This window comes from Mercenaria mercenaria, chromosome 2 (assembly GCF_021730395.1).
Source record: "Mercenaria mercenaria strain notata chromosome 2, MADL_Memer_1, whole genome shotgun sequence".
In the NCBI taxonomy this organism is placed as follows: Eukaryota; Metazoa; Mollusca; class Bivalvia; order Venerida; family Veneridae; genus Mercenaria; species Mercenaria mercenaria.
In genome coordinates this window covers 57,688,106-57,712,391 of record NC_069362.1, presented here as the reverse complement: position 1 = coordinate 57,712,391, position 24,286 = coordinate 57,688,106, and the positions used below count along the sequence as shown (strand labels likewise).

Sequence of the window (24,286 nt, the reverse complement as noted above, 5' to 3'; positions counted from 1 at the left end):
ACCAAAAATTATTTAAATCTGTCAAGCCTTTCGTGAGTTATTGTCCAGAAACCATGAAAACCAACGGACCGACAGACCGACCATCCTACTGACAAGCTCACTCCTATATAAAGTATAATAAACAGTAATTCATCTACAAATGTTATTTGGCTTAAAAACATGACTTTTGTTCTATTTGTTCTGGCAATTAGTCAGTCAATGAATATAGCAAACAGAAATCCCTAAATTTCTGAGACCCTGTTAACCGTTGCAAACTTGACCTTTGAGTCGGGGGTCATGGCGGTTCCATGTGACACATCGTCTTGTTTTGGTATATGTTTGTACCAAGTTATCTGAATATCAATTTGTGCACTGCAAAGTTATTGACCAGACAAAAAAAAATCCCTAAAAAAAAATGACCTTTACATGTGACAGTGACTTTTGAGCTAGGGGTCTAGTTGTTGCACATGACATACTGTTTCATTATGTGGAACAGTTGTACCAAATAATAATTAAATCCCTCAATTAATGGCTTAGTTATTGAGCAAACATGGAACAGACTTAGCTATTGAGCAGAAATGAAACAGACTTAGTTATGGAGCAGACATGAAAACAGACTTAGTTATGGAGCAGACATGAAAACAGACTTAGTTATGGAGCAGACATGAAACAGACTTATTTATGGAGCAGACATGAAACAGACTTATTTATGGAGCAGACATGAAACAGACTTAGTTAATATGGGGCAGACATGAAACAGACTTAGTTATGGAACAGACATGAAACAGACTCAGTTATGGAGCAGACATGAAACAGACTTAGTTATGGAGCAGACATGAAAACAGACTTAGTTATGGAGCAGACATGAAACAGACTTATTTATGGAGCAGACATGAAACAGACTTAGTTAATATGGGGCAGACATGAAACAGACTTAGTTATGGAGCAGACATGAAACAGACTTAGTTAATATGGGGCAGACATGAAACAGCCTTAGTTATGGAGCAGACATGAAAACAGACTTAGTTATGGGGCAGACATGAAACAGACTTAGTTATGGAGCAGACATGAAAACACTTAGTTATGGAGCAGACAAGAAACAGGCTTATTTATGGAGCAGACATAAAACAGACTTAGTTATGGGGCAGGCATGAAACAGACTTAATTAATATGGGGCAGACATGAAACAGACTTAGTTACGAAGCAGACATGAAACAGACTTAGATAATATGGGGCAGACATGAAACAGACTTAGTTACGAAGCAGACATGAAACAGACTTAGTTATGGGGCAGACTGAAACAGACTTAGTTATGGAGCAGACACGAAACTTAGTTATGGAGCAGACATGAAAAAGACTTAGTTAATATGGGGCAGACATGAAACTATTTAGGGTTATCTCCTTGACATGGGCAAATTATCCTATAAGTTTCATGTCTGTAGGTTTCTGCATTCTGCACTTGAACAAGAGGGCCATAATGGCCCTGTATCGCTCACCTGACCTATTGACCTAAAGATCATCAAGATTAACATTCTGACTAAGTTTCATGAAGATACAGTCATAAATGTGGCCTCTATAGTGTTAACAAGCTTTTCCTTTGATTTGACCTAGTGACCTAGTTTTTGATCCCACCTGACCCAGATTCAAACTTGACCTATAAATCATCAAGATTAACATTCTGATCAGGTTTCATTTAGATATGGTCATAAATGTGGCCTCTACAGTGTTATCTAGCTTTTCCTTTGATCTGACCTGGTGACCTAGCTTTTGATCCTACATGACCCAGATTCAAACTGGACCTTGAGATCATCAAGATTAACATTCTGACAAAGTCTCATGAAGATAAAGTCATAAATGTGACCTCTAGAGTGTTAACAAGCTTTTTCTTTGATTTGACCTGGTGACCTAGTTTTTGACCCCAGATGACCCAATATCAAACTTGTACAAGATTTTATTAAGGGTAACATTATGACCAAGTTTCATTAAGACTGGGCCAAAATTGTGACCTCTAGAGTGTTCATAAGCTTTTCCTTTGATTTGACCTGGTGACCTAGTTTTTGATCCCAGATTACCCAATACTGAACTTGTCCAATATTTTATTGAGGGTAATATTCTGACCAAATTTCATCAAGATTAGGCCAAAATTGTGACCTCTGGAGTGTTAACAGTCAAATTGTTGACGATGACGGACAACTGACGACACACACAGACAGGGCGATCACAAAAGCTCACCTTGAGCACTTCGTGCTCAGGTGAGCTAAAAATGATTGAAAACTCTCCTCAGTTTAAATTCCAAGCTAGGTTTCCTCTGGGTCAATTTCACTTTGTACCAACAAATTCGCCAATCAGAAAAAGTTTGGGCCAGTGGCTCCAAAGTTGGAGCCAATAGTCTGTAAGAGGCGACATACCACTTTTGACATACCACATAGATAGTTATTAAATTTTTTTTTCAATCATTTAGATACCATTTAACTGTGTCGGCGACATTACGAGCAATATTTCTTTTCATTGTTTTAAATTTGCTACAGACAACATTAACCAACGCATGCGCTATTATCTAATCAGCTGGGTAATTAAACTCGCCAGTTATTCCAATTATACAATTAATTTGTCCCCCAAAATGTCACTAACTACTCAAAACACTCATCTCAAGTGTCATACAGGTGAAATAAATAACACATCATGTATAACCAATCATGCACAACCTTTACATTGGATCGATTTCCGGTGCACAGTGTAAGAAATTTACTTCCGTGAGAAAGATCAGATCATTGAATTTTTTCGTTTTATTTTTTGTTGGTGCCACTGAAATTCGCCAATTGAAGATTTTTAGCGCTAGAATTTATTTTTTGTCTAATTTGGCGCCATTGGCAGCCAACAGTGGAAACACTGCCAAGTTTTGTGACTCAAGCATCCAGATAAAGGGTTCTTCAGGATTCTAGTAAATTGTAGGTAAGTAAACAAGAGGGTCCTATATCGCTCACCTGTTAATGTGACCTCTAGAGTGTTAACAAGCTTTTCCTTTGATATGAGGGAGTGACCTAGTTTTTGCATCCACATCACCCAAATTCAAACTTGGCCTTGGAATCATTAAGATAAACATTCTGACCAAGTTTAGGGTCATAAATGTGGCCTCTACAGTATTAACAAGCTTTTCCCTTGATTTGAGTGGTGATCTAGTTTTTGACCCCAAATAACCCAGTTTCCACCTTGGCCTAGGAATCATCAAGATAAACGTTCTGTCCAAGTTTCATGAAAATAGGGTCATAAATGTGGCTTCAAGTGTGTTAACAAGCTTTTCCTTTGACATGACCGGGTGACCTAGTTTTTGACCCCATATGACCCAGTTTTGAAAATAGCATAGGAATCATCAAGATAAACATTCTGACCAAGTTTCATGAAGATAGGGTCATAAATGTGGCCTCTAGGGTGTTAACAAGCTGTTCCTTTTATTTGACCTGGTGACCTAGTTTTTGACCCCACATGACCCACTTTCAAACTTGCCCTAGAGATCATCAAGATAAACATTCTGTGTAAGTTTGTATCAAATCAAAGCATAAACAAAACATCTGTACGGCTGAAAGGGCCAAATTAGAAAATTTTGACCCTTTCATGGGCAGTAACTCTAGAACCCATGATGGAATCTAACCAGTTTTCCAAAAGAACCAAGATCTTACTGTGACTTAACTTGTGTATAAGTGTGGATAAAATCTAATGTAAAATGTCACTTCTATTGTGTTCATAAGTTAAACATTAACAAATTTTGGCTCTTTCAGGGGTCAATCAGGGGCCGTAACTTCAGAACCTATAACTGGATCTGACAGATTCACCATGGAATCCAAGACCTATTGTTGTTAAAGATATTTTGCAAGTCTGTATCAAATCAAAGCATAAATGTAGGCATTATATGGCTGCAATAGCCAAAATAGCAAATTTGGGCCTTTAAGGGGCCATAACTCTGGAACCCATAATGGGATCTGGACAGTTTTCCAAATGTACCGAGATATTATGCCAATACAAGTTGTGTGCAAGTTTGATTAAAATCAATTGCAAAATGTGGTCTCTATCGTGTTCACAATAAATTGTGGACAGACAACACACAAAAGCACACCTTGAGCTAAAAAGTTGCCTTCTTGTAACAGTGCAAACTAAATTCTATTTAAAAATCATGAAAGTAAAACATAATTATCACCTTTGCTATTTTTCTTTTTTCTTTCTTTTCCCTCTGTTCCCTATGTTCTGCCTTGAGAGCATCCTTTTCCTCCGATGAAAGTGAACTTCGCCATTTCTCCATCTTCTCTCTATACTCCTCAAGGAGTTTCTCACTCTGTGCATTTAATTTCTGTCAATGTAATAATAATTGAATTTAGTCCATAAAATTCAAAATTTCTCATAATCAAAGTGCAGAAAACTCTTTCTTCAAAAATTTCAGTTCTTAATTGAGTTATGACCTTTTACCAGACAGTATTAATGTCCTGTCAAAAATTCACCTTTACCCAGTACCTGGACAAAATTCACTCCAAAAACCCAGTTATTTTTTGCATCTATCTTACAAAGTATCAGTACAAAATTCACAACAAACCCCTGTTATTCTAACATCTACCTTACAAAATATCTGAACAAAATCTACCCCAAAACCCCAGTCATTTTACACCAACTTTACCCAGTATCTGGACAAATTCACCCCAAACCCCAAGTCATAATACACCCACTTTACGGACGGACAGTGCGATTTTAATATGCCCACCTTCTGTCGCATAAAAAAGATTCATACCTGCTTCTCTTCTGGTGATAAATCTTTGTACTTCATGCTTGCCAGTTTAACCTTCTCTGTGATCTTTATATCTACAATTATAAACAAGAGCTGACCAAGTATAAACAAGAGCTGACCAAGTTTCATAGAGCCATAAATGTGGCCTCTACAGTCTTAACAAGCTTTTCATTTGATTTGAGTGATGACCCAGTTTTTGACCCCACATGACCCAGTTTAGAACTTGGCCTAGGAATCATCAAGATAAACATTCTGACCAAAGTTCCATGAAAATAAGGGTCATAAATGTGGCCTTAAGCTTTTCCTTTGATATGACCGTGTGACCTAGTTTTTTACCCCATATGACCCAGTTTTTAAACTGGCCTTGGAATCATCAAGATAAACATTCTGACTAAGTTTCATAAAGACAGGGTCATAAATGTGGCCTCAGGAGTGTTAACAACCTTTTCCTTTGCTATGACCGGGTGACCTAGTTTTTTACCCCATATGACCCAGTTTTGATATTGGCCTTAGAATCATCAAAATAAACACCCTGGCAAAGTTTCATGAAGACAGGGTCATAAATGTTGCCTCTAGGGTGTTAACAAGCTTTTCCTTTGATGTGACATAGTGACCTAGTTTTTGACCCCACATGACCCAGATTCTAATCTGACCTAGAGGTCACCAAGACAAACATTCTGACTAATTCTCATGAATTTCAAACCTAAAAACTGTGGACTCCAGAGTGTTAACAAGATTTCCCTTTGATCTGCCCTACTGACCTAGTTTTTGATCCCAAATGACCCAGTTTCAAACTTGACCTAGAAACCATCAAGACAAACATTCTGACCAAGTTTCAGAAAGATTGTTCACAACTATGGCCTCTAGGGTATCAACAAGGCAAATGAGGACGAACGATGGATGCCTGAAAATGACCGGTCTCAATAGCTCGACTTCAGCAACTCTACCTCAGGTGAGCTAAAACAAGAGCTGTCAGTGGACAGCGCGCTCGACTTTTCTCAGTGCTTGATAGTATAATATAAGCTAAAAGTAAAACTTTAACATTACAATAAGCATATTCTAAGTCGAAAAGGGGCCATAATTCAGTCAAAATGCTTGATAGAATTGCCTCCTCCTCTTTACAGACTGGGATCATGACCGTAAACAAGTATGCAAAATATGAAAGCAATATCTCAATGGACTTTGAAATTATTTGGGGTGGTACGCAAACTTTAACATTTATTCTAAGTCGAAAAGGGGCCATAATTCAGTCAAAGTGCTTCATAGAGTTGCCTCCTCCTGTTTACAGACTGGGGTCATGATGGTAAACAAGTATGCAAAATATCAAAGCAATATCTCAATGGACTTTGAAAATATTTGGGGTTGTACGCAAACTTTAACATTTATTCTAAGTCGAAAAGGGGCCATTATTCAGTCAAAATGCTTGATAGAGTTGCCTCCTCCTGTTTGCAGACTGGGGTCATGATGGTTAACAAGTATGCAAAATATGAAAGCAATATCTCAATGGACTTTGAAAATATCTGGGGTGGTACGCAAACTTTAACATTTATTCTAAGTCGAAAAGGGGCCATAATTCAGTCAAAATGCTTGATAGAGTTGCCTTCTCCTTTTTACAGACTGGGGTCATGATGGTAAACAAGCAATATCTCAATGGACTTTGAAAATATTTGGGATGGTACGCAAACTTTAATATTTTTGTGACGCTCATGCTCTCGCTAACGCCGACGCTGGGGCGAGTAGGATAGCTCCCCTATTCTTTGAATAGTCGAGCTAAAAATGCATTCAGTCATAAGGTTGTTTACACATGGAATACGCACCCTAAAAGTATAAATGAAGCACCAACACTCAACAGCTTCAAATCTAGGCTGAATAAACAGTCAGGCCAGTCAAAATTTATAACAAGGTGCTATAGCCCCTACCAGTAAAATGCAGTATTTATGACCCTATAGATTGAAAAGCTGTGCTAGGGAATTGTGTTTCTTTTTAAAATTTGATATTTTTAAATGTGAGGCCAGTCAAAATTCACAGCAAAGGTGCTAAAGTCCCTACTAGCAAATTACAGAACATATATATGCAATTATAGAGTGTGAAGACTGTGTTAGGGAATTATGTTTTTAATTTTTTTTTACAAATTTGGTATTTTTAAATGTCAATAATGATAATATAAAAAATAATGTGTCAGAATGTACATACCAATATTATGACAAAATGGAATAGAATTACTGTAAGGATATTCCAAAAATCTTATAAAAACAATAACTGATTAATGCCAAATGGGGAAAACAAATTACAAATGGGCCAAAGAAGCGACAACGCTTAGCATCTAAGGATGTTCGGCTTCTATTCTACATGAACTACATGTAGCATTGTTGAGCTATGAGTATGAACTAAACTGGGTCATTTATGTGGGCTATAGGTGATCTGGTTCGTACACACAGACAGACGGACGGAATCATAATTTAGAACAAAAAGGGAAATCTGCAACTAAATAGGGATTTATAGGGCCTTAATAAAAGCCTTCCAGTTCTGCATAGTTAGGGGACGTACATAAAGAAATGTACAGTAATAATAATGGCTAAACAAGCATTTGCAAGCATTTGTTCTGTGTTATAACATCAGCAATATCCATCAGAAAACACTGGTCCCCCCACCCCCAACATCTTTTGGCAACAACCAACCTGTTGGGATTAAACTAATTTGTTATCCCTCCATATAAATAGTTAAGATTCTTCAGGCCTTGGTGCAACATTATGAGCAAAGTATACCTGGATTGTTTTTATCTAGACTGCTCTTTATATTCTTGTAGTACAACATAAAATGTGTTGCAGGTTTCTTAGGCTTTTCATCTTGTCTTCGTCCACCAAAAAATCTTGGGAAGCAATAGTTGACACTGAAATGTTAAATTTTTGTAACATTAGTATATTTATAATTACTGAATTATGAGGGGGTGTGGAAACTACATTTTGCAATAATCATACATCATAGATGAAGCAGTTAGCAACAAGGAATATGCAAAAAAACATTTTCCTTTCCCTTGTATTTCGCCCAAATTCTTTTATTATTTCTGCTGACAATCTTTGTGGCCTGACACAGAAAAGTGTCTAGGTCCTTGAAAAGGGTTTGAAAGTATCGGAAGACATGTAGGCTAGCAAGTTTTTCTTCATGTCACATCAAAAGGACAAGAGGACCATGATGGTCCTGAATCGCTCACCTGTCCCAACATGACCCAGTTTTGAACTGAGTATGATGTCGTTTTTTCTATTATTTGACATAGTGACCTAGTTTTTGAGCTCATGTGACCCAGTTTTGAACCTGACCTAGATATTTATAATCAAGATAAAAATTCTGACCAATTTTCATGAAGATACATTGAAAAATATGGCCTCTAGAGGTCACAAGGTTTTTTATTATATGACCTACTGACCTAGTTATTGACAGCACATGACCCAGTTTCGAACTTGATCAAGGTGAACATTCTGACCAATTTTCATGAAGATCCATTGAAAAGTATGGCCTCTAGAGAGGTTACAAAGTTTTTCTATTTTTAGACCTACTGACCTATTTTTAGACTGCAGTTGACCCAGATTTTAACTTGAACTAGATATCATCAAGATGAACATTCTGACCAACTTTCATACAGATCCCATTGAAAATATGGCCTCTAGAGAGGTCACAAGGTTTTTTTTATTATTTAACATACTGACCTAGTTATTGATGACACGTGACCCACTATCAAACTTGACCTAGATATCATCAAGGTGAACATTCTGACCAACTTCTATGAAGATCCATTCACAAGTATGGCCTCTAGAGAGGTCACAAGGTTTTTCTATTTTTAGACCTACTGAGCTAGTTTTTGACCGCACGTGACCCAGTTTCAAACTTGACCTAGGTATCATCAAGATGAACCAACTTTCATACAGATCCCATGAAAAATATGGCCTCTAGAGAGGTCACAACGTTTTTCTATTATTTGACCTACTGACCTAGTTTTTGAAGGCACGTGACCCAGTTTCGAACTTGACCTAGATATCATCAAGGTGAACATTCTGACCAATTTTCATGAAGATCCATTGAAAAGTATGGCCTCTAGAGAGGTCACAAGGTTTTTCTATTTTCAGACCTACTGACCTAGTTTTTGACCACAACTGACCCAGTTTCAAAATTACCTAGATATCATCAAGGTGAACATTCAGACCAACTTTCATACAGATCCCTTGAAAAATATGGCCTCTAGAGAGGTCACAAGGTTTTTTTATTATTTGACCTACTGACCCAGTTATTGAAGGCACGTGACCCAGTTTCGAACTTGATCTAGATATCATCAAGGTAAACATTCTGACCAATTTTAATGAAGACCCATTCAAAAGTATGGCCTCTAGAGAGGTCACAAGGTTTTTCTATTTTTAGACCTACTGACCTAGTTTTTGACCGCAGCTGACCCAGTTTCGAAAATGATCTAGATATCATCAAGATGAACATTCGGACCAACTTTCATACAGATCCCATGAAAAATATGGCCTCTAGAGAGGTCACAAGGTTTTTTTATTATTTAACCTACTGACTTAGTTATTGAAGACACGTGACCCGCTTTCAAACTTGACCTAGATATCATCAAGGTGAACAATCTGTCCAATTTTTATGAAGATCCATTCACAAGTATGGCCTCTAGAGAGGTCACAAGGTTTTTCTATTTTTAGACCTACTGAGCTAGTTTTTGACCGCACGTGACCCAGTTTCAAACCTGATCTAGATATCATCAAGATGAACATTCAGACCAATTTTCATAAAGATCTCATGAAAAATATGGCCTCTAGAGAGGTCAGAAGGTTTCTCTATTATTTGACCTACTGACCTAGTTTTTGACGGCACGTGACCCAGTTTTGAAACTGACCTAGATATCACCAAGGTGAACATTCTGACCAATTTTCATGAAGATTTTGTGAAAAATATGGCCTCTAGAAAGGTCACAAGGTTTTTCTATTTTTAGACCTACTGACCTAGTTTTTGACCGCACGTGACCAAGTTTCGAACTTGACCTAGATATCATCAAGGTGAACATTCCGACCAATTTTCATAAAGACCCCATGAAAAATCTCTAGAGTGGTCACAAGCAAAAGTTTACGCATGGACGCACGCACGGACGACGGACGCTGCGCGATCACAAAAGCTCACCTTGTCACTTTGTGACAGGTGAGCTAAAAACAGATTAAAAATATATCACTGCAAAAGGTGAATCTGTAGCAATTTAGTTTATGAAATGACAGTGTAAGATTTCTGGCACGATTCCTGTTTCAGCAAGTATATAAATAAGCTGGCCGCATCTCTCAATCAGGGAAAATTACCTCAGTTGGGATATATGCACTAATCAGAGTAAAAAAAGAATAAACACAAAGTACAAAATCTTTTATATTTCTTTTTTTTTCCCATTTGAAATCAAAGTACTATCATCAGTATTTTTACTACATCTTCATTATATTCATTACAAACATGTCTATGTAAAATTTTACCAGTTTTATGCCATTTAAAATGTGTCCTCAAATTCTCCACCATACTTTTCATTACTCTGTTTCCATGTGTTGCACGAAGACTGTTGTCATTCACGCAATTTGTACACTATTTGACATCTTTTCATTCTTTTTTATTTAAAATGCAATGTCATTTCTCTCTTTTGTAATTGTTCCTGACGTAGCTGACAAGCAACTCATTTTGCCGCCTTGCAGAGTTTTATTAGGGATTCGCCCGGACCATTGTTTACTGAGTATACAGCGCTGTTTAACCTACCCAGGAAATTTTGTGTAAATGTGACATTTTTCGGTAAGCTTCTTTTGATATATCTGTTTGTGCCCTCAACTTTTTGAGAGTTCGAGTTGAGGCGGGTTTTTTGAAGCATACACTATCTTCACCAAGCTGAAACTCAATCCAGTCTAACATGGTGTCATGATTAGCTAGGCTTGTCAAACTAATTCTGCAGCTTTTTTAAAGAAAAGGGCTCCTAATAAGCCAGTTGTTCTTGGTTGACACTTACAGACCAGAGAATGTAAGCGGGAACCACATAGTTTGATTGTGTTGACCCAGTACTTAATCTTTTCAGTTATTTTTAGATCAAGTGAGAATCTGTTGCATAGATAATTCCTGTACGCTGCGTTATGACCAGGCATCATGCTTAAATTCTCGGGCAGTTATGCATTTGCTTTCGGTGATTTTCAGCAAGATGCCTCGTGTCAAACCGATGAAACAGCTCTGTGCTGGTGATTTTCTCATTGTACAGATCCAGTGCAGCCTGGTAAGCACTAGTTCAGAAATTTATTTCCAAGTTCATTTTCCATCCTTGTGCAGGTCTTCAAAACAGTGCCTCTCGTTGTCTTAATTCTGGCGGTGGCGGAGCATGGTCTGGATTTTATATCACATTCTTCCTTTTGTGTGGAATCCATGTTTTGAACATAACTTATTAACTGCCTCAGCGACTACTACATGTATTTGCTTTTTTAGATATTACATTTTCAGCAACAGTATAAGAAACTCGAGTCGCATGCTGAAATGGTGTCCGCCCCACACCACTGTTCAAGTTGGTGTTATACATGCCATCAGCCTGGACATTTATCTTGCATTTTGACTCGTTTCTATATTTGTTCAACTCTTTCAGTTCTTCCCTTATTCTCATGTCTTTTTTGTTTTCTTCTGTAACAACGTTATTTATTATTTTACATTTTCCTGTAAGCAGCTCCTAGAATGTTTCCACCCAGACATCTCTTTCTGAGGCTGGTAGTAGCTATTAAGGTTTGAGTCAGTGCCACATAGATTCCCCCTATTCACTGTTGCTGATTTTGGTCCACACTTGTTGGTGTTAATCTCTGTGTACAGCTTAAATCGCTTGGATTTGTAAGTACACTGCTGACATTTCAAGCACTCGCACCACCAAAAACCCCACTGTTGTAATGAAGCCAGATCAAATGTAGGGTGGCCTTGGCAGTCCAGTTTGTGCTGCAAGTGCTCTCTTGTGAGATAATTTACCACCTCCCACAACTTAGATGTATGTATCAGCTTGTAACAGTCAGTATTTCCCCTAAAAAATAGCACAGAAATGCTGTAAACTTAAAATGAAATCATTCTGAATATTGAAATATTATAAAAGTCAAATTCTATCCTCTTAGAGCATAACTTGTATATTCAATTTCCTATTTCAGTTGTCTCCCTTGAAGAAATAGACTGAACATTATGAGAAGATTCTAGACTGTCAAAGAAGTTTGAAATCATTAAATTTGTTCATTTTGATGTATCGGCTCGCTCGGCTGAAATTATAAGGCATATATGTGCTGCCCTTGTCAAAGTTTAAAGCATTTCATCAAAAATTTAAGTTTTTCTAAATAAATTAAAGGAAAACTTTAAAACTGAAGGATTTTTTTTTTTTAAATCATGTTAATAAGCATGTGACTTTTTTCACTTTTTACACCTTTTTACATGCAAACAAGTCTTACCTATATTGCCGAGACTGTTCAGTGAAGGTCATCTTGCTGCTGGCTACGTAAAACACAATTCACTGGCGGCAAATCTCGGCTTTCCATCTGATCTTGCACGCAGCCACAGCTGGTACTGGGTCTGTGTCAACAAGTTGCCTCCTTTTTGGTTCCAGTCTGACATATTCAACTTTCTCTGTAGTAGAATATTGACATCCTGTCCCTGATGAGAAAGAATGGCCTCTCTTAAATTTTGTCTTCCACTTTTTTTGTCACCATTTTTCATCTTTAATTCCAGTTTATCACAAATTCTTTAATAATAGAATAATTACTGAACCATTTTTTTTAAATACTACATGTATAAGAAATATATTTTGTACTTTCTGATCATCTAAGTAAAGTTTTGGTTCTGGTATGAATCATAGATAGGGTGACATATGTATATAATTATATGAGTCTGATAAAAGACTTTTCAGCAAGAACCTGCAGTGCAGCTAATTAGTTGTTAAAGGGGTCACTCATTGAGAAGGGTCAGTTTTTACAGAAATCACCATGCATGTGCAATTGAACTTTTTCTACATCATTCATCTGAGACCCTTACTTAATTGTTGCATTAATTGCTGGAGAACAGTATCAAACAAGAAGACCATGATGGTCCTGAACCGCTCACCTGTCCCCATATGACCCAGTTTTGAACTGAGTATGACGTCATTTTTTCTATTATTTGATATAGTGACCTAGTTTTTGAGCTCATGTGACCCAGTTTTGAACCTGACCTTGATATCATCAAGATGAACATTCAGACCAACTTTCATACAGATCCCATGAAAAATATGGCCTCTAGAGAGGTCACAAGGTTTTTTTTTTTATTATTTGACCTACTGACCTAGTTATTGACAGCAGTTGACCCAGTTTCAAACTTGACCTAAATATCATCAAGATGAACATTCAAACCAACTTTCATAAAGATCCCTTGAAAAATATGGCCTCTAGAGAGGTCATAAGGTTTTTTATTATTTGACCTACTGACCTAGTTTTGACGGCACTTGACCCACTTTCGAACTAGATATCATCAAGGTGAACATTCTGACCAATTTTTATGAAGATCCATTCACAAGTATGGCCTCTAGAGAGGTCACAAGGTTTTTCTATTTTTAAACCTACTGACCTAGTTTTTGACTGCACGTGACCCAGTTTCGAAACTGACCTAGATATTATCAAGATAAACATTCAGACTAACTTTCATACAGATCCCGTGAAAAATATGGCCTCTAGAGAGGTCACAAGGTTTTTCTATTATTTGACCTACTGACCTAGTTTTTGAAGGCACGTGACCCAGTTTCGAACCTGACCTACATATCTTAAAGATGAACATTCTGACCAATTTTCATGAAGATCTTGCGAAAAATATGGCCTCTAGAGAGGTCACAAGGTTTTTCTATTTTTAGACCTACTGACCTAGTTTTTGATCGCACGTGACCCAGTTTCGAACCTGACCTAGATATTATCAAGATGAACATTCAGACCAACTTTCATACAGATCCCATGAAAAATATGGCCTCTAGAGAGGTCACAAGGTTTTTCTATTATTTGACCTACTGACCTAGTTTTTGACAGCACATGACCCAGTTTCAAACTTGACCTAGATATCATCAAGTTGAACATTCTCACCAATTTTCATGAAGATCTTGTGTTAAATATGGCCTCTAGAGAGGTCACAAGGTTTTTCTTTTTTTAGACCTACTGACCTAGTTTTTGATGGCATGTGACCCAGTTTCGAACTTGACCTAGATATCATTAAGGTGAACATTCTGACCAATTTTCATAAAGACCCCATGAAAAATGTGACCTCTAGAGTGGTCACAAGCAAAAGTTTACACATGCACGCACGGACGGACGGACGCATGGACGCTGCGCGATCACAAAAGCTCACCTTGTCACTATGTGACAGGTGAGCTAAAAATGGATTTGCCACATTTTTGCCCTTTATTGTGTTGGTGGGGTGCAAACTATACCCCTGGACCACCAGGAAAATGTTAGATTGATGTTAAGTGTTGTGCATATACTGGAAACTTAGAAGTTAGAGTGGTTGGACGAATGCTCGGCGTATACCAATGTTCAGTGTAAATTTATACTCATTTAATCTTTATCCAAGCTAAGTATTTAGCATGTAGCTATCAGGCTTGGTTGAGAGGACTGTTATTTACAGAGTTGTTTATGCAGTAATAATTTAATACAACCTATTAAAATTTGCCATCTTCAGTGTAACTGAACACTACAGGAGCAAACTACAAACTGTGCATAAATAAATTAAGCAAGTTCTAATACATGTCTTATAGCAGACAGGCCACTGGGGACTCAGATCTGGTTCAAAATTAAAGAAAACACGTATTTTTATTTACAGTAGTTTATATTCATTAAATATTGTGATACATTTTATCATCATGAAAACAAAATCAGCTGTCTTTAGATCAGATAATGATATTGAAAGGTGGCTTTGGATTGGCTGAATGTTAAAAGTGTAGGGAAACCAGTAAGATATGAATTTCAATGAGACATTAGGTGTAGGCATAGGAAAAGAGATCAATATAATTGCACCTTTACTAATCCTACCAGGTGTTCTGTATTACAAAAGTGCTTCTATTGTGACAGTTTGATACAAGCAAAACTGTATTATCTGCACTATAAAATACTTACTGGTATTTCATTTTATTATCGGCTTGTTAAAAGTTAATTTTTACCATAAGTAAGCTGACAAAATCATAGGAACCAGTGGTTCAGGGGTAAATCAAACACATATTAATAAATCCTAAACGATTTTGTTGTGCAAAAATGTATAATATTGTGTCTTAAACCGTTTTCGTTTTCTACTCTATTGTGTAATTGCAAGGGAAGTAAACTAATAAATATCTCTGCTTTAAAGTACTAGCCCAAGGCAAGAGTTGACATTCTTTGCGGATCACAACTTTGAATTAAATATTAAAATTTCTGTTATTGATATTAGCAAAACTATCATACATTGCACATTTGTGAAATCATTTTTGTTAATTTCAAGGACTTGGAAATCAATTTCTAGACTTTATTTAACGTATTTCTATCAATGAAAATGTTAAGGTCTATCGCTATTAGGTGTTTGGATAAAATGGTATTGTTTAGTTTAAATCATAAAAATGTTGTCAAAATCAAGCAATACAATGTTTTCTGTGAAATACGGAATATTTAACGAGTGTTTAGCTATTAGTTCTGGTTTCCATAACTTAACTGACGTTATTTTCATATTCTGATAGTTGTGTCCATGAAGCTATGGCGAAACCCTATTTGGTTAACTAACTGACTCTCGCGAGAAACTGATGACATCATGCAAATCTTGGCACATGGCTATTTCTGAATTTCAGAATTGCATTTTCTTATATTTGATGAATTTAATTTACTTAAAAATGAAAGAATTTTTAACAAAGTTTATAAAATCATACCTTATAAAGTTTAAATTCATAAAAATTCCATAAATAATGATTCTTTACCTCTAGATTTGTTTTCAAAATGAAGAGTATTTATATCATGTGCCAAATACAATGGTACTAATAAACTTTGATAATGTGGCAGTTGAGTCCAATAAGTGCAGGGGTGTTCAAAGATAATCCGTCATAGATCAATTGTAAAGCAAATATTGGATTTACCTGTATTGGAAAATAAACAGTGTAGATTGTATTGAGGTCAACTGCCACATTATCAAAGTTTATTAGTAGGTAAAATATTGTAGACAGAGGTACCCACTGGAAACTTTTATGTATAACTCATTTTCAAATGGTGTTGCGTACTTCAAGGCAGATTAAAAGAAAAATGGATTAAAAAATATATTAAATCAAAAGGCGAGTCTGTGGCATCTGATTGATGAAATTATAGCATGACAGACAAAAACAGAGATACAAACAGCATGAACATCTCTGAAGCTGAATTGTTTTAGCTATCTAGCTGTATGCTTTACTTTGTAATTGTGATTTTAGAAAGGTATACACTAGATGGTATTTCAACACTAAATTTGACACATGATGGTGGGTAGTGATGTTTGAAGAAAAACTGAAAAAAAAAATGGATTGGATATGCCATTATAACAAGGAGATTTTTGTGTCTTACATATTATTCTATTGAAAACAAGAGGTGTCACAGGAGACAGCGCGCTCGACTATTTCCATGCTAGATAGTGAAACTCTGCAATTTGATGAAGCTGGAGGTGTCACTGGAGTGTTTAATGCTCCAATGTGGAAGAAGATATTGGATAATAGCTTGAGTCTGTGTCAAAAGTATTAAGTAATAAGAGAGATTAGGATCAAGTGTATCAAAACATTAAATAAGTGTAATTCTAAACAAAAAGGGGGCATAATTCATGAAATATTGGTGCAAGAGTTGTAGACCTTGTGTCATATGATGTGGGTGGTAAGATGGAACAAATATTTTAAGTTTGAATCAAATCCATTCATTAACAACTGAAATATAGTGAAAGTGCATCAAAACTTTAACCTGAAATTCTAAGTAAAAGGGGGAATAATTCATGAAATACTGATGCAAGAGTTATGGCCCTTGTGTCATATGATGTGAGTGATAATGCTGAACAAATATTTTAAGTCTGAATCAAATCAGTTTAGTAATAACTGAGACAGAGTGAAAGTGCATCAAATTCTAAGTAAAAAGGGGCATAATTCATTAAATATTGGTACCAGAGTTATGAACCTTGTGTCATATGATGTGGGAGATGATGTGAACAACTACTTTCCCTTTGAATCAAATCCATTTAGTAATTATAAATACGGTAATACCTGAGATAAAGTGAAAGTGCACCAAAACATTAACCTGAAATTCTAAGTAAAAAGGGGGGATAATTCATAAAATACTGGTGCAACAGTTATTGCCCCTGTGTCATATGATGTGAGTGATGATGTTGAACAACTATTTAAAGTTTGAATCAAATCCATTTAGTAATAACAGAGATAAAGTGAAAGTGCACCAAAACTTTAACCTGAAATTCTAAGTAAAAAGGGGGGATAATTCAAGAAATATTCCAGCCAGAGTTATGGCCTTTGTGCCATATGATGTGGGTGATGATAAGGAACAACTATTTTAAGTTTGAAGTAAATCCATCAAGTAATAACAAAGATAAAGAGAAAGAGCATCAAAACTTTAACCAAAGTGCGGACGCGGAGGGACGCTGACGCGGGTCGAGTAGGATAGCTCTCCATACTTCGTATACTCGAGCTAAAAATTATGGTTTGGGGGGTAATTTCTCAATTTTAAGGTGCATTTTGGGGTAGCTAAAAAAATTCAGCTCAGAGATGTTTATATGCTGTTACGGATCTCTGAGCTGAAATGAATCCCATACTGAAACCTAACCAGAAATCGTGCCAGAAGTCACACTCTGTCACGCTATAATTTCATCAAATGAAATGCAATGGACTCGCCTTTTACTTAAAAATATTTCTAATACAGTTTTCTTTTGATCACATAAAATAATCCATGGAACATAATTTGAACACCAGTTATGCACACAAGTTTCAAACTGGTACCCCCGTCTGCAATATCTTGTCCGCCATTGCAGTTGTCACCTGGTCAGGGTACTCTTTATTCTGAAAACCAATAGGCAGTACAGAATCATTATTTATTAACCTTTTCTGAGAACTTAACATTCTAAGGTATTTGTTTTATAATCTTATGGAAAATGGTTATGTTTATGATTAAATTAAATTCATAAATATGCAAAATATTAATCTTGGTTTTTAAAAATAACGTGCTCTGAGTTTTACATGACGTCATCAGTTTCTCATGACAGACTGTGCGAGATGTTGCGTATTGACACTGGTTAGTTAACCCAAAGAAGTATTAAATACACAGAATTGCAACAGGAGATAATCTCACTTAAGCTTTTGTCAGTACGTTATCTTATTGAAGCGTTTGCCGACTTGATCAATCGTGAGAGAATCAGAGATCAACAGACACTTTTAAAAGTATTACACTGCCGATAAGGCCGGCACGTAATAAACCGAATCAGGTCCAATTTTCAAATGACATCTGTTGATTTTTCAGACTTCCGATCATAAATTCATTCAAATACTAATAACATTAAAAAAAACACCATTATCATTATAAACAAACGATGTTATAGGAAGTTTTTCACAATACAAAATTTTTATCCTTCTGCTGTCTGTTTCATACACCCGTAAACAAGATCCCATTCAGTTCCCACGTGATGTTGGTGAGATTTACTCTATATGCCTTTCAAGTTGCCGATCTATTTATTTTCATAAAAGGTGTTTCGCCATTCTCGATATCGACATTATAGGATAAATCCCGTTTTCCTGTATAAGCCACCTAACCCATTCCAGGGGTGTAAAATTCCACTCGCCCACTCGCATTGGCGAGTTAAAGTCTGAGTAGGACGAGTGGATCTCGCTGTATACTCGACCGATCGGGCGAGTGGTTTTTTACGTCCTTACTTTACCAAAGTTCAGAAATTACATCTCCAAAACGTCAACAAACTTTGAGATGGTTCAGTTTTGAGATGGTTCAGTCGCTACCTGGATTGACTGGAATTTAGCCGCGAATCGTAAAGATATCAAAGCGCCATGCCGGTAATTTTCCATTCCACAAGCACGTGCGATCTATCGTAATATCTAATTTACATCGACACGTACACAAAAACCGTGCGTAGTGCATTCATTTTTTAACATTTTTGCTTCAATTTTTCAACACTCCTTGAAAAAAAATACAATATGAATTCTATAATGATTTTAATAAGATATCGACAGAAATGTAGGCAAAATCCTATAAAAACGGCTGAATTTTCATATAATCATTTGTAAAATTTCAAACAGCGCGATCTTAGTTACTTATTTCTTTCTAAAAGTAAATAAATGATGAATACTCTGGGCATAAAATTCAGACTTTTGACCAGAAAGTACAAAAAACAGAATAAAAAAATCTTGAATAATGAAAAAGCGGCAGCAATTACAATACATGGAGTAAAATCATTTCTGGCAAACAGATTTCTGTTAGTGCGACAGAATAGGTTACGTGACCTCGTGAACGTAAATGGAAACTCAGCAATTTTAAGAACCGAGGCTGTACGATCAGACAGTGATGTGTCACATGGCGCGAAAACATGACATAACGCCATGACAATCTCGAGCAAAAATACCGCTTCAAAAATGATCTCCACTTCAGATGTCAAGATACCGACACACTTCTTTTAGCTCTTTGAGGGGGTGTAAATTGATAATGAAAACAAGGTCAGTTACGTAGTTTATCAACTGAATAATTACTGAAAATCGTTAACGTCTTTTTTTTTCTCTCTTTCAACACGGGTGGATGGGCGATGATTATTGTGTCCAATGTTTTTAGACACTTTTCAAAATAAATATTTTTCAAGAAATAATACTCCTTTCATAAAAGTGACAGTATTAAAAGTGTCAATTATTAGGGTGAGTGGCTGTTCACTAAGGGCGAGTAGATATTACTGGCTACTAGTCCTGCAGGGCGAGTGGTGTGAAAAATATTTTTACACCCCTGCATTCCCGGTTTTATGGTGTCAGAGTGGGGTATTGGCTATTAAGCTATATAGCGGTAGTGTTTAAGATTATCCTTTTTTAAAGGTTAATTTTATCTTTTATCCTACACTGCTGCTATCGTGGCTCGATACCAAAGGTGTGAAATTATTCGCATTTTTCAAGGTTAACAAATTAATTTTGCAAAAATTTTGTTGACGAGGTCGTAAAATACTATTTTCATTGTGAGAAAGTAAGAACTTTCCTAAATTCTTATCTACTGGCAAAATAATCGCTGATATTGTACACGGTCTTTATACGGGAAAACCGAAGGTTTTTCCGTCTATAGATAATGTGTACGTGTATATATGTCAAAGTGAACCTATATACCGTTCAACTTGGGAATATGTTCTATACCTTCACCGGTTGTCCTGTCTATCCCATGATTCCCGGAACTGCTGCGCCACAGAGAATAATTTTCAGGACAACATTCGACAAAATAAAGTTTCTTACGAACAATCATAAGCAGGCAAATTATTCTTATTCTGTCGTATTCTAACGAGTTGAAAATTCACGGTATAAGATGGAATTGGTCTTATTCGGTTCTCTTTGTAATGTCTTTTTTTTTATGATTAAAGCGTCCCGCTTATAGTTTCCAATATTGAATAAAAATGTGCATTATAGTAGTGTTTGAAGAACAAAATCATCGCCAGTTTAATTTTTAATGTAGAAAAGCCAGTAATTACAAAAAATGCCAATGTAAAACAAATCCTGACACACTGGCGTAACAAAATTTATTTATATATACACATAATTTTATGCCGTTACATGTCACAGTCCATTATAGTCCAGTGGTTAGCATCCCTGCTTTGAGTGCGCGAGGTCCGGAGTTTGAATCCCCACATATGCCTTTTTTTTTTTTTTTTGCTATAAGCCCAGTTTGTTTGTCACAAATTTTGGAGCAGAAATCATTAATGTGTATTGTTTACCAATGTAAATTTTGAACAAAACTTGCGATTTAAATTCAAAGGCATGGAAGAGCATGTGTTGCTTATCTCCCTTTCACAGCCCGAGACTTTTATGAGTTTGGTAAACTAAATTGGGTTTTGACCAACAGAGTTTGTGTTCTTGATAAAATTCTGGTCAAGAACTTCTTAGAATGAATCTGAAATAAGAATTTATCATGTCAATGGTTGTTTGTCACTCTCCCACACAAGAGGTTTACCATAGCTAATTAGTAGGACAAAATTTGTCCTAAAAGATGTCATTTGACAATATAAATGACATTTAAAAGAATCACAATAGTCTGTGTTTAGGATAACAGGTTTATATAAGTTCAAAAGTTTATTTGTTGGAAGAAAATTAGATATCACATTAAAAATTTATATCACTATTTTTTAATATCCAGCCGATAAGAGACAATTTCTATTTAACTGGTTTCCATGATCATAACTAATATGATTAACCCAGGAACAACTGATACGTAGTATTAGACCTTCCTGGATTAACCGTATAACAGAAATATTTTAGTTATAATTAATTCTCCTCATCTTGTGCTGTAGAAGACGTATTTCTTTTTCTTGCATACCAGACGGGGATTTCCAGTATTTTTACCAGTGCTGGAAAATTCCATCTTACACCCCGGGGGGTGGTGTGTAAGATGACTCTCGGCAGTAAATGACGTAAAACGTACTAAAAACAGCGTTAATTAAGTTATGGTAGTCAGAACTAATTATAGTGTCATTTTGTATAATGAAAGCTTATGGGAAAACAATATAGCAGTGTCTGACCTTTTAGTGTGTTGTAACCAAGGTCAAATGTTATTATTTGCCGGCTTAGGATTGGCTGAAAAATGTGTAGGGAAACCCATAGCATTCAATTCAATGAGACTTCAGCTGATTGGTTAAAAATGCGAAATGTAATGTTTTCTGTGCATTTTGAAGTACTTTATAGCTGCCTGGCTATACATTTAACTCTGAAATTAGCAATTTAGTGAAGTAAGTACTTGTTGGAATTCACCACTAAATTCCATGCACAGTTGAGGGTGGTTGTCTTTGAATGGAAATAGAAAAAAAATGGATCGCGCATGCCAATGTAAAAATGTTATTTTTTGGTGTCTGGAAGGCTATTTGACAGGCTAAATGGCACCACATGTGTCAACAAAAGTTTTAAGGGGGTCCTACTGAGTCATTTCTTACAATGTAAGCCTATGGAAAAATTAATAGCAGTGTCTGACCCCAACCTGCTGTCAGTGTCGCGAAAACCGATTGCATAAAAACATAGTAGTTTATATTTTATAGTAAAACGTAACGGAATAGACGCAACATAAACAATGCATGAGCAATTTTCAATTGACATGAAGGACCTACCATTTACTATTAAGAATAAGAGATCTTCCACAAAAGTTTCTTGCAACGACCCCAGCAACTAGTCCCGCCATTTTGTTAAGTATAAATTCCGTGTCTTATCACGCATACGGTACATGTAAGATTAAGGTGATGAAAGGAGTCTTTGGGCCTGTGTTGAATTTCGATGTAAGACTAAAGTAAACATGAAGTTTGTAAATTCTTTATTTATAGAGGGTGGCTCATTTCGCTGATCAATGATAATCTTCCATGAGGTCCTCTCAAGAAGAAAACACATAGCATGGTCCCCCACGGTACCGGTGCACCAGGGTCACTCAAAATGACATTTTTGAAAGACCCTGGGTGCACTTAACGTAAATGTCAAACAATAAAACAAATTATAACTTACCTGAACAAAATTATATGTCTGCCTGGTCATTCACATGTATACATTCTTTTATTTAGTCCCAAAAAACATCTCCTAAACTTTGAACTGTGACCTCTGTTCGGCATACATACTCGAGCTAACCCGAGTCACCCTGGGTATTACTCGAGTATAACTCGTGTAACCCGGGCGATAGTAGTTGTGTCACCCGAATTCTACCCACCTCCTGAAGCTGGGAAAGGCGGTTGATCGTATCCGAATGCATTGACACTTTAAACATGGCGTCACTGGTAGACTTGTAAACTTTTGAGTGCAATTACTATCAAGGCTTTGTCTCAGATGATATTGACACATATCCCTTGAACAATTCCCTGTAAACACGAAGTCATCGGGCCAACGACGGAAAATCGTCAAAGGATAATCGTTGTTGGGCCACTGTTGGCCCAACAATGATAAATAAGTATTGTAAATACAGCAGTTGGGCCAACGTTGAACCAACTTTAAATTTCAGTCAAAGATATCTCTGCATTGGCCCAATACTGATTTCCAGGGAAAGACTTACACAGAGAAAACATCGTTGACCCAACGTTGGCCCATTAGAAGTAATAATGTAATAATTATATATTTTACAGGTCACTGTTTTATCACAAGTTCCTACAGGTAAACACGTTGTGTAGGTGTAACATGCAGTATTTGATTAATAATTAAATATTTTTCTGGACCAGTTCGTAATCTGATAGTTTGAGCTAATTAAACTTAATACTTATCTGCATATTTTGAACTATTTCAAGAATCTAATTTGTTAAAAAAATATTGAAGAAAAAAACTGCTATAACAAATATCTAGTTTTATACAATCATAAAATGTTTACAATAAATATGTTGAATATTCCAGAACATGAACTCTCGCTAACCCGAGTTATGTAAAAACATCCCAGAAAATATGGTTAATTTTACTCTCTAGGCGAGATTTCAAGCTGTATAGGCATGTGAAGTAAAGGAAACTATTATACATGTTAACAAAAACCCGGTCTACTAGCTATAAACTGTAAGTAGATGTTTTTGAATATTTTTTGATAAAGTTGTTGAATCTTATAGAGAATTTCTTTTTATAGCCTGTATGCATGTAGTATCTATGTGACTTGAACATATGTTGAATACTTTTATCTAAAACTGGCGGATGGCACTAGTGTTGATCGAGTATTTAATTCTGTAAATAAAATAACTTATATTCTCGTTAATTTTAACATATTTTTCCCGGTTAAATACAGACAAAAATAAATTTCATACAGTTTATGTCCAGAGGTTTATGTGCATCTGTATAGTTATTGTTATCAGTATGACGTAGATGGTTTAATCAACATTATGATTTTCGTTTTTTTTTTACATGATGCTGTTCAAGAGAGTAATAACTGAGCGTCTAGCACTGTGGGGCACAGAGGAAAAAGAAAAGATAGAAAGCTGCAACTTCATTGAGAAAAGAAAACAATCAGACAGAACTGGATATATAATGAGTTAAAATACAGACAGTAATTCATTTTAATAGGATTAAATCAGTGACTAAAAAAAGAAAAATAGATTTAAAAATGGATGGAATAAATAATTGACATGTTGTAGTGATGAAATATTCGGTTATATTTCTTCAGGAAACTTGCAAACAAACTCTAAATAAATGTTAGATTTCTTCTTGTTAAATGTTAAATAAAGTCACAATTATTTGAAAATAAAATGTGTACTAAATAATTTTAGTTTTAGTCTATTTTTTTTCAAATTCGTAATCGTTGGGATAGCGTTGGCATCCCTCTTTCGGCCAACAAA

The 24,286-nt window shown here is 36.0% G+C and overlaps 1 protein-coding gene across 3 annotated transcripts in view; it reads right to left on the bottom strand.

Annotated features, from left to right (window-relative positions):
* LOC123564021 (transcription factor A, mitochondrial-like) overlaps positions 1-23,104 on the bottom strand; it is a 36,463-nt gene extending 13,359 nt beyond the window's left edge. The window contains exons 1-4 of one of the 3 annotated variants that reach the window (XM_045357274.2): positions 22,494-23,104; positions 7,516-7,640; positions 4,754-4,824; positions 4,172-4,321 (exon numbers count right to left, since the gene is read on the bottom strand). In XM_045357274.2, coding sequence (XP_045213209.2) covers positions 4,172-4,321; positions 4,754-4,824; positions 7,516-7,564 — 270 coding nt within the window. In that variant the 5' untranslated portion in view covers positions 7,565-7,640; positions 22,494-23,104. Of the gene's footprint in view, positions 1-4,171; positions 4,322-4,753; positions 4,825-7,515; positions 7,641-10,260; positions 11,807-22,108; positions 22,214-22,493 lie in introns of those variants that run through there. The other 2 variants (XM_045357271.2, XM_053536685.1) reach the window with 2 other exon arrangements.
* Positions 23,105-24,286: the final 1,182 nt, after the last annotated feature.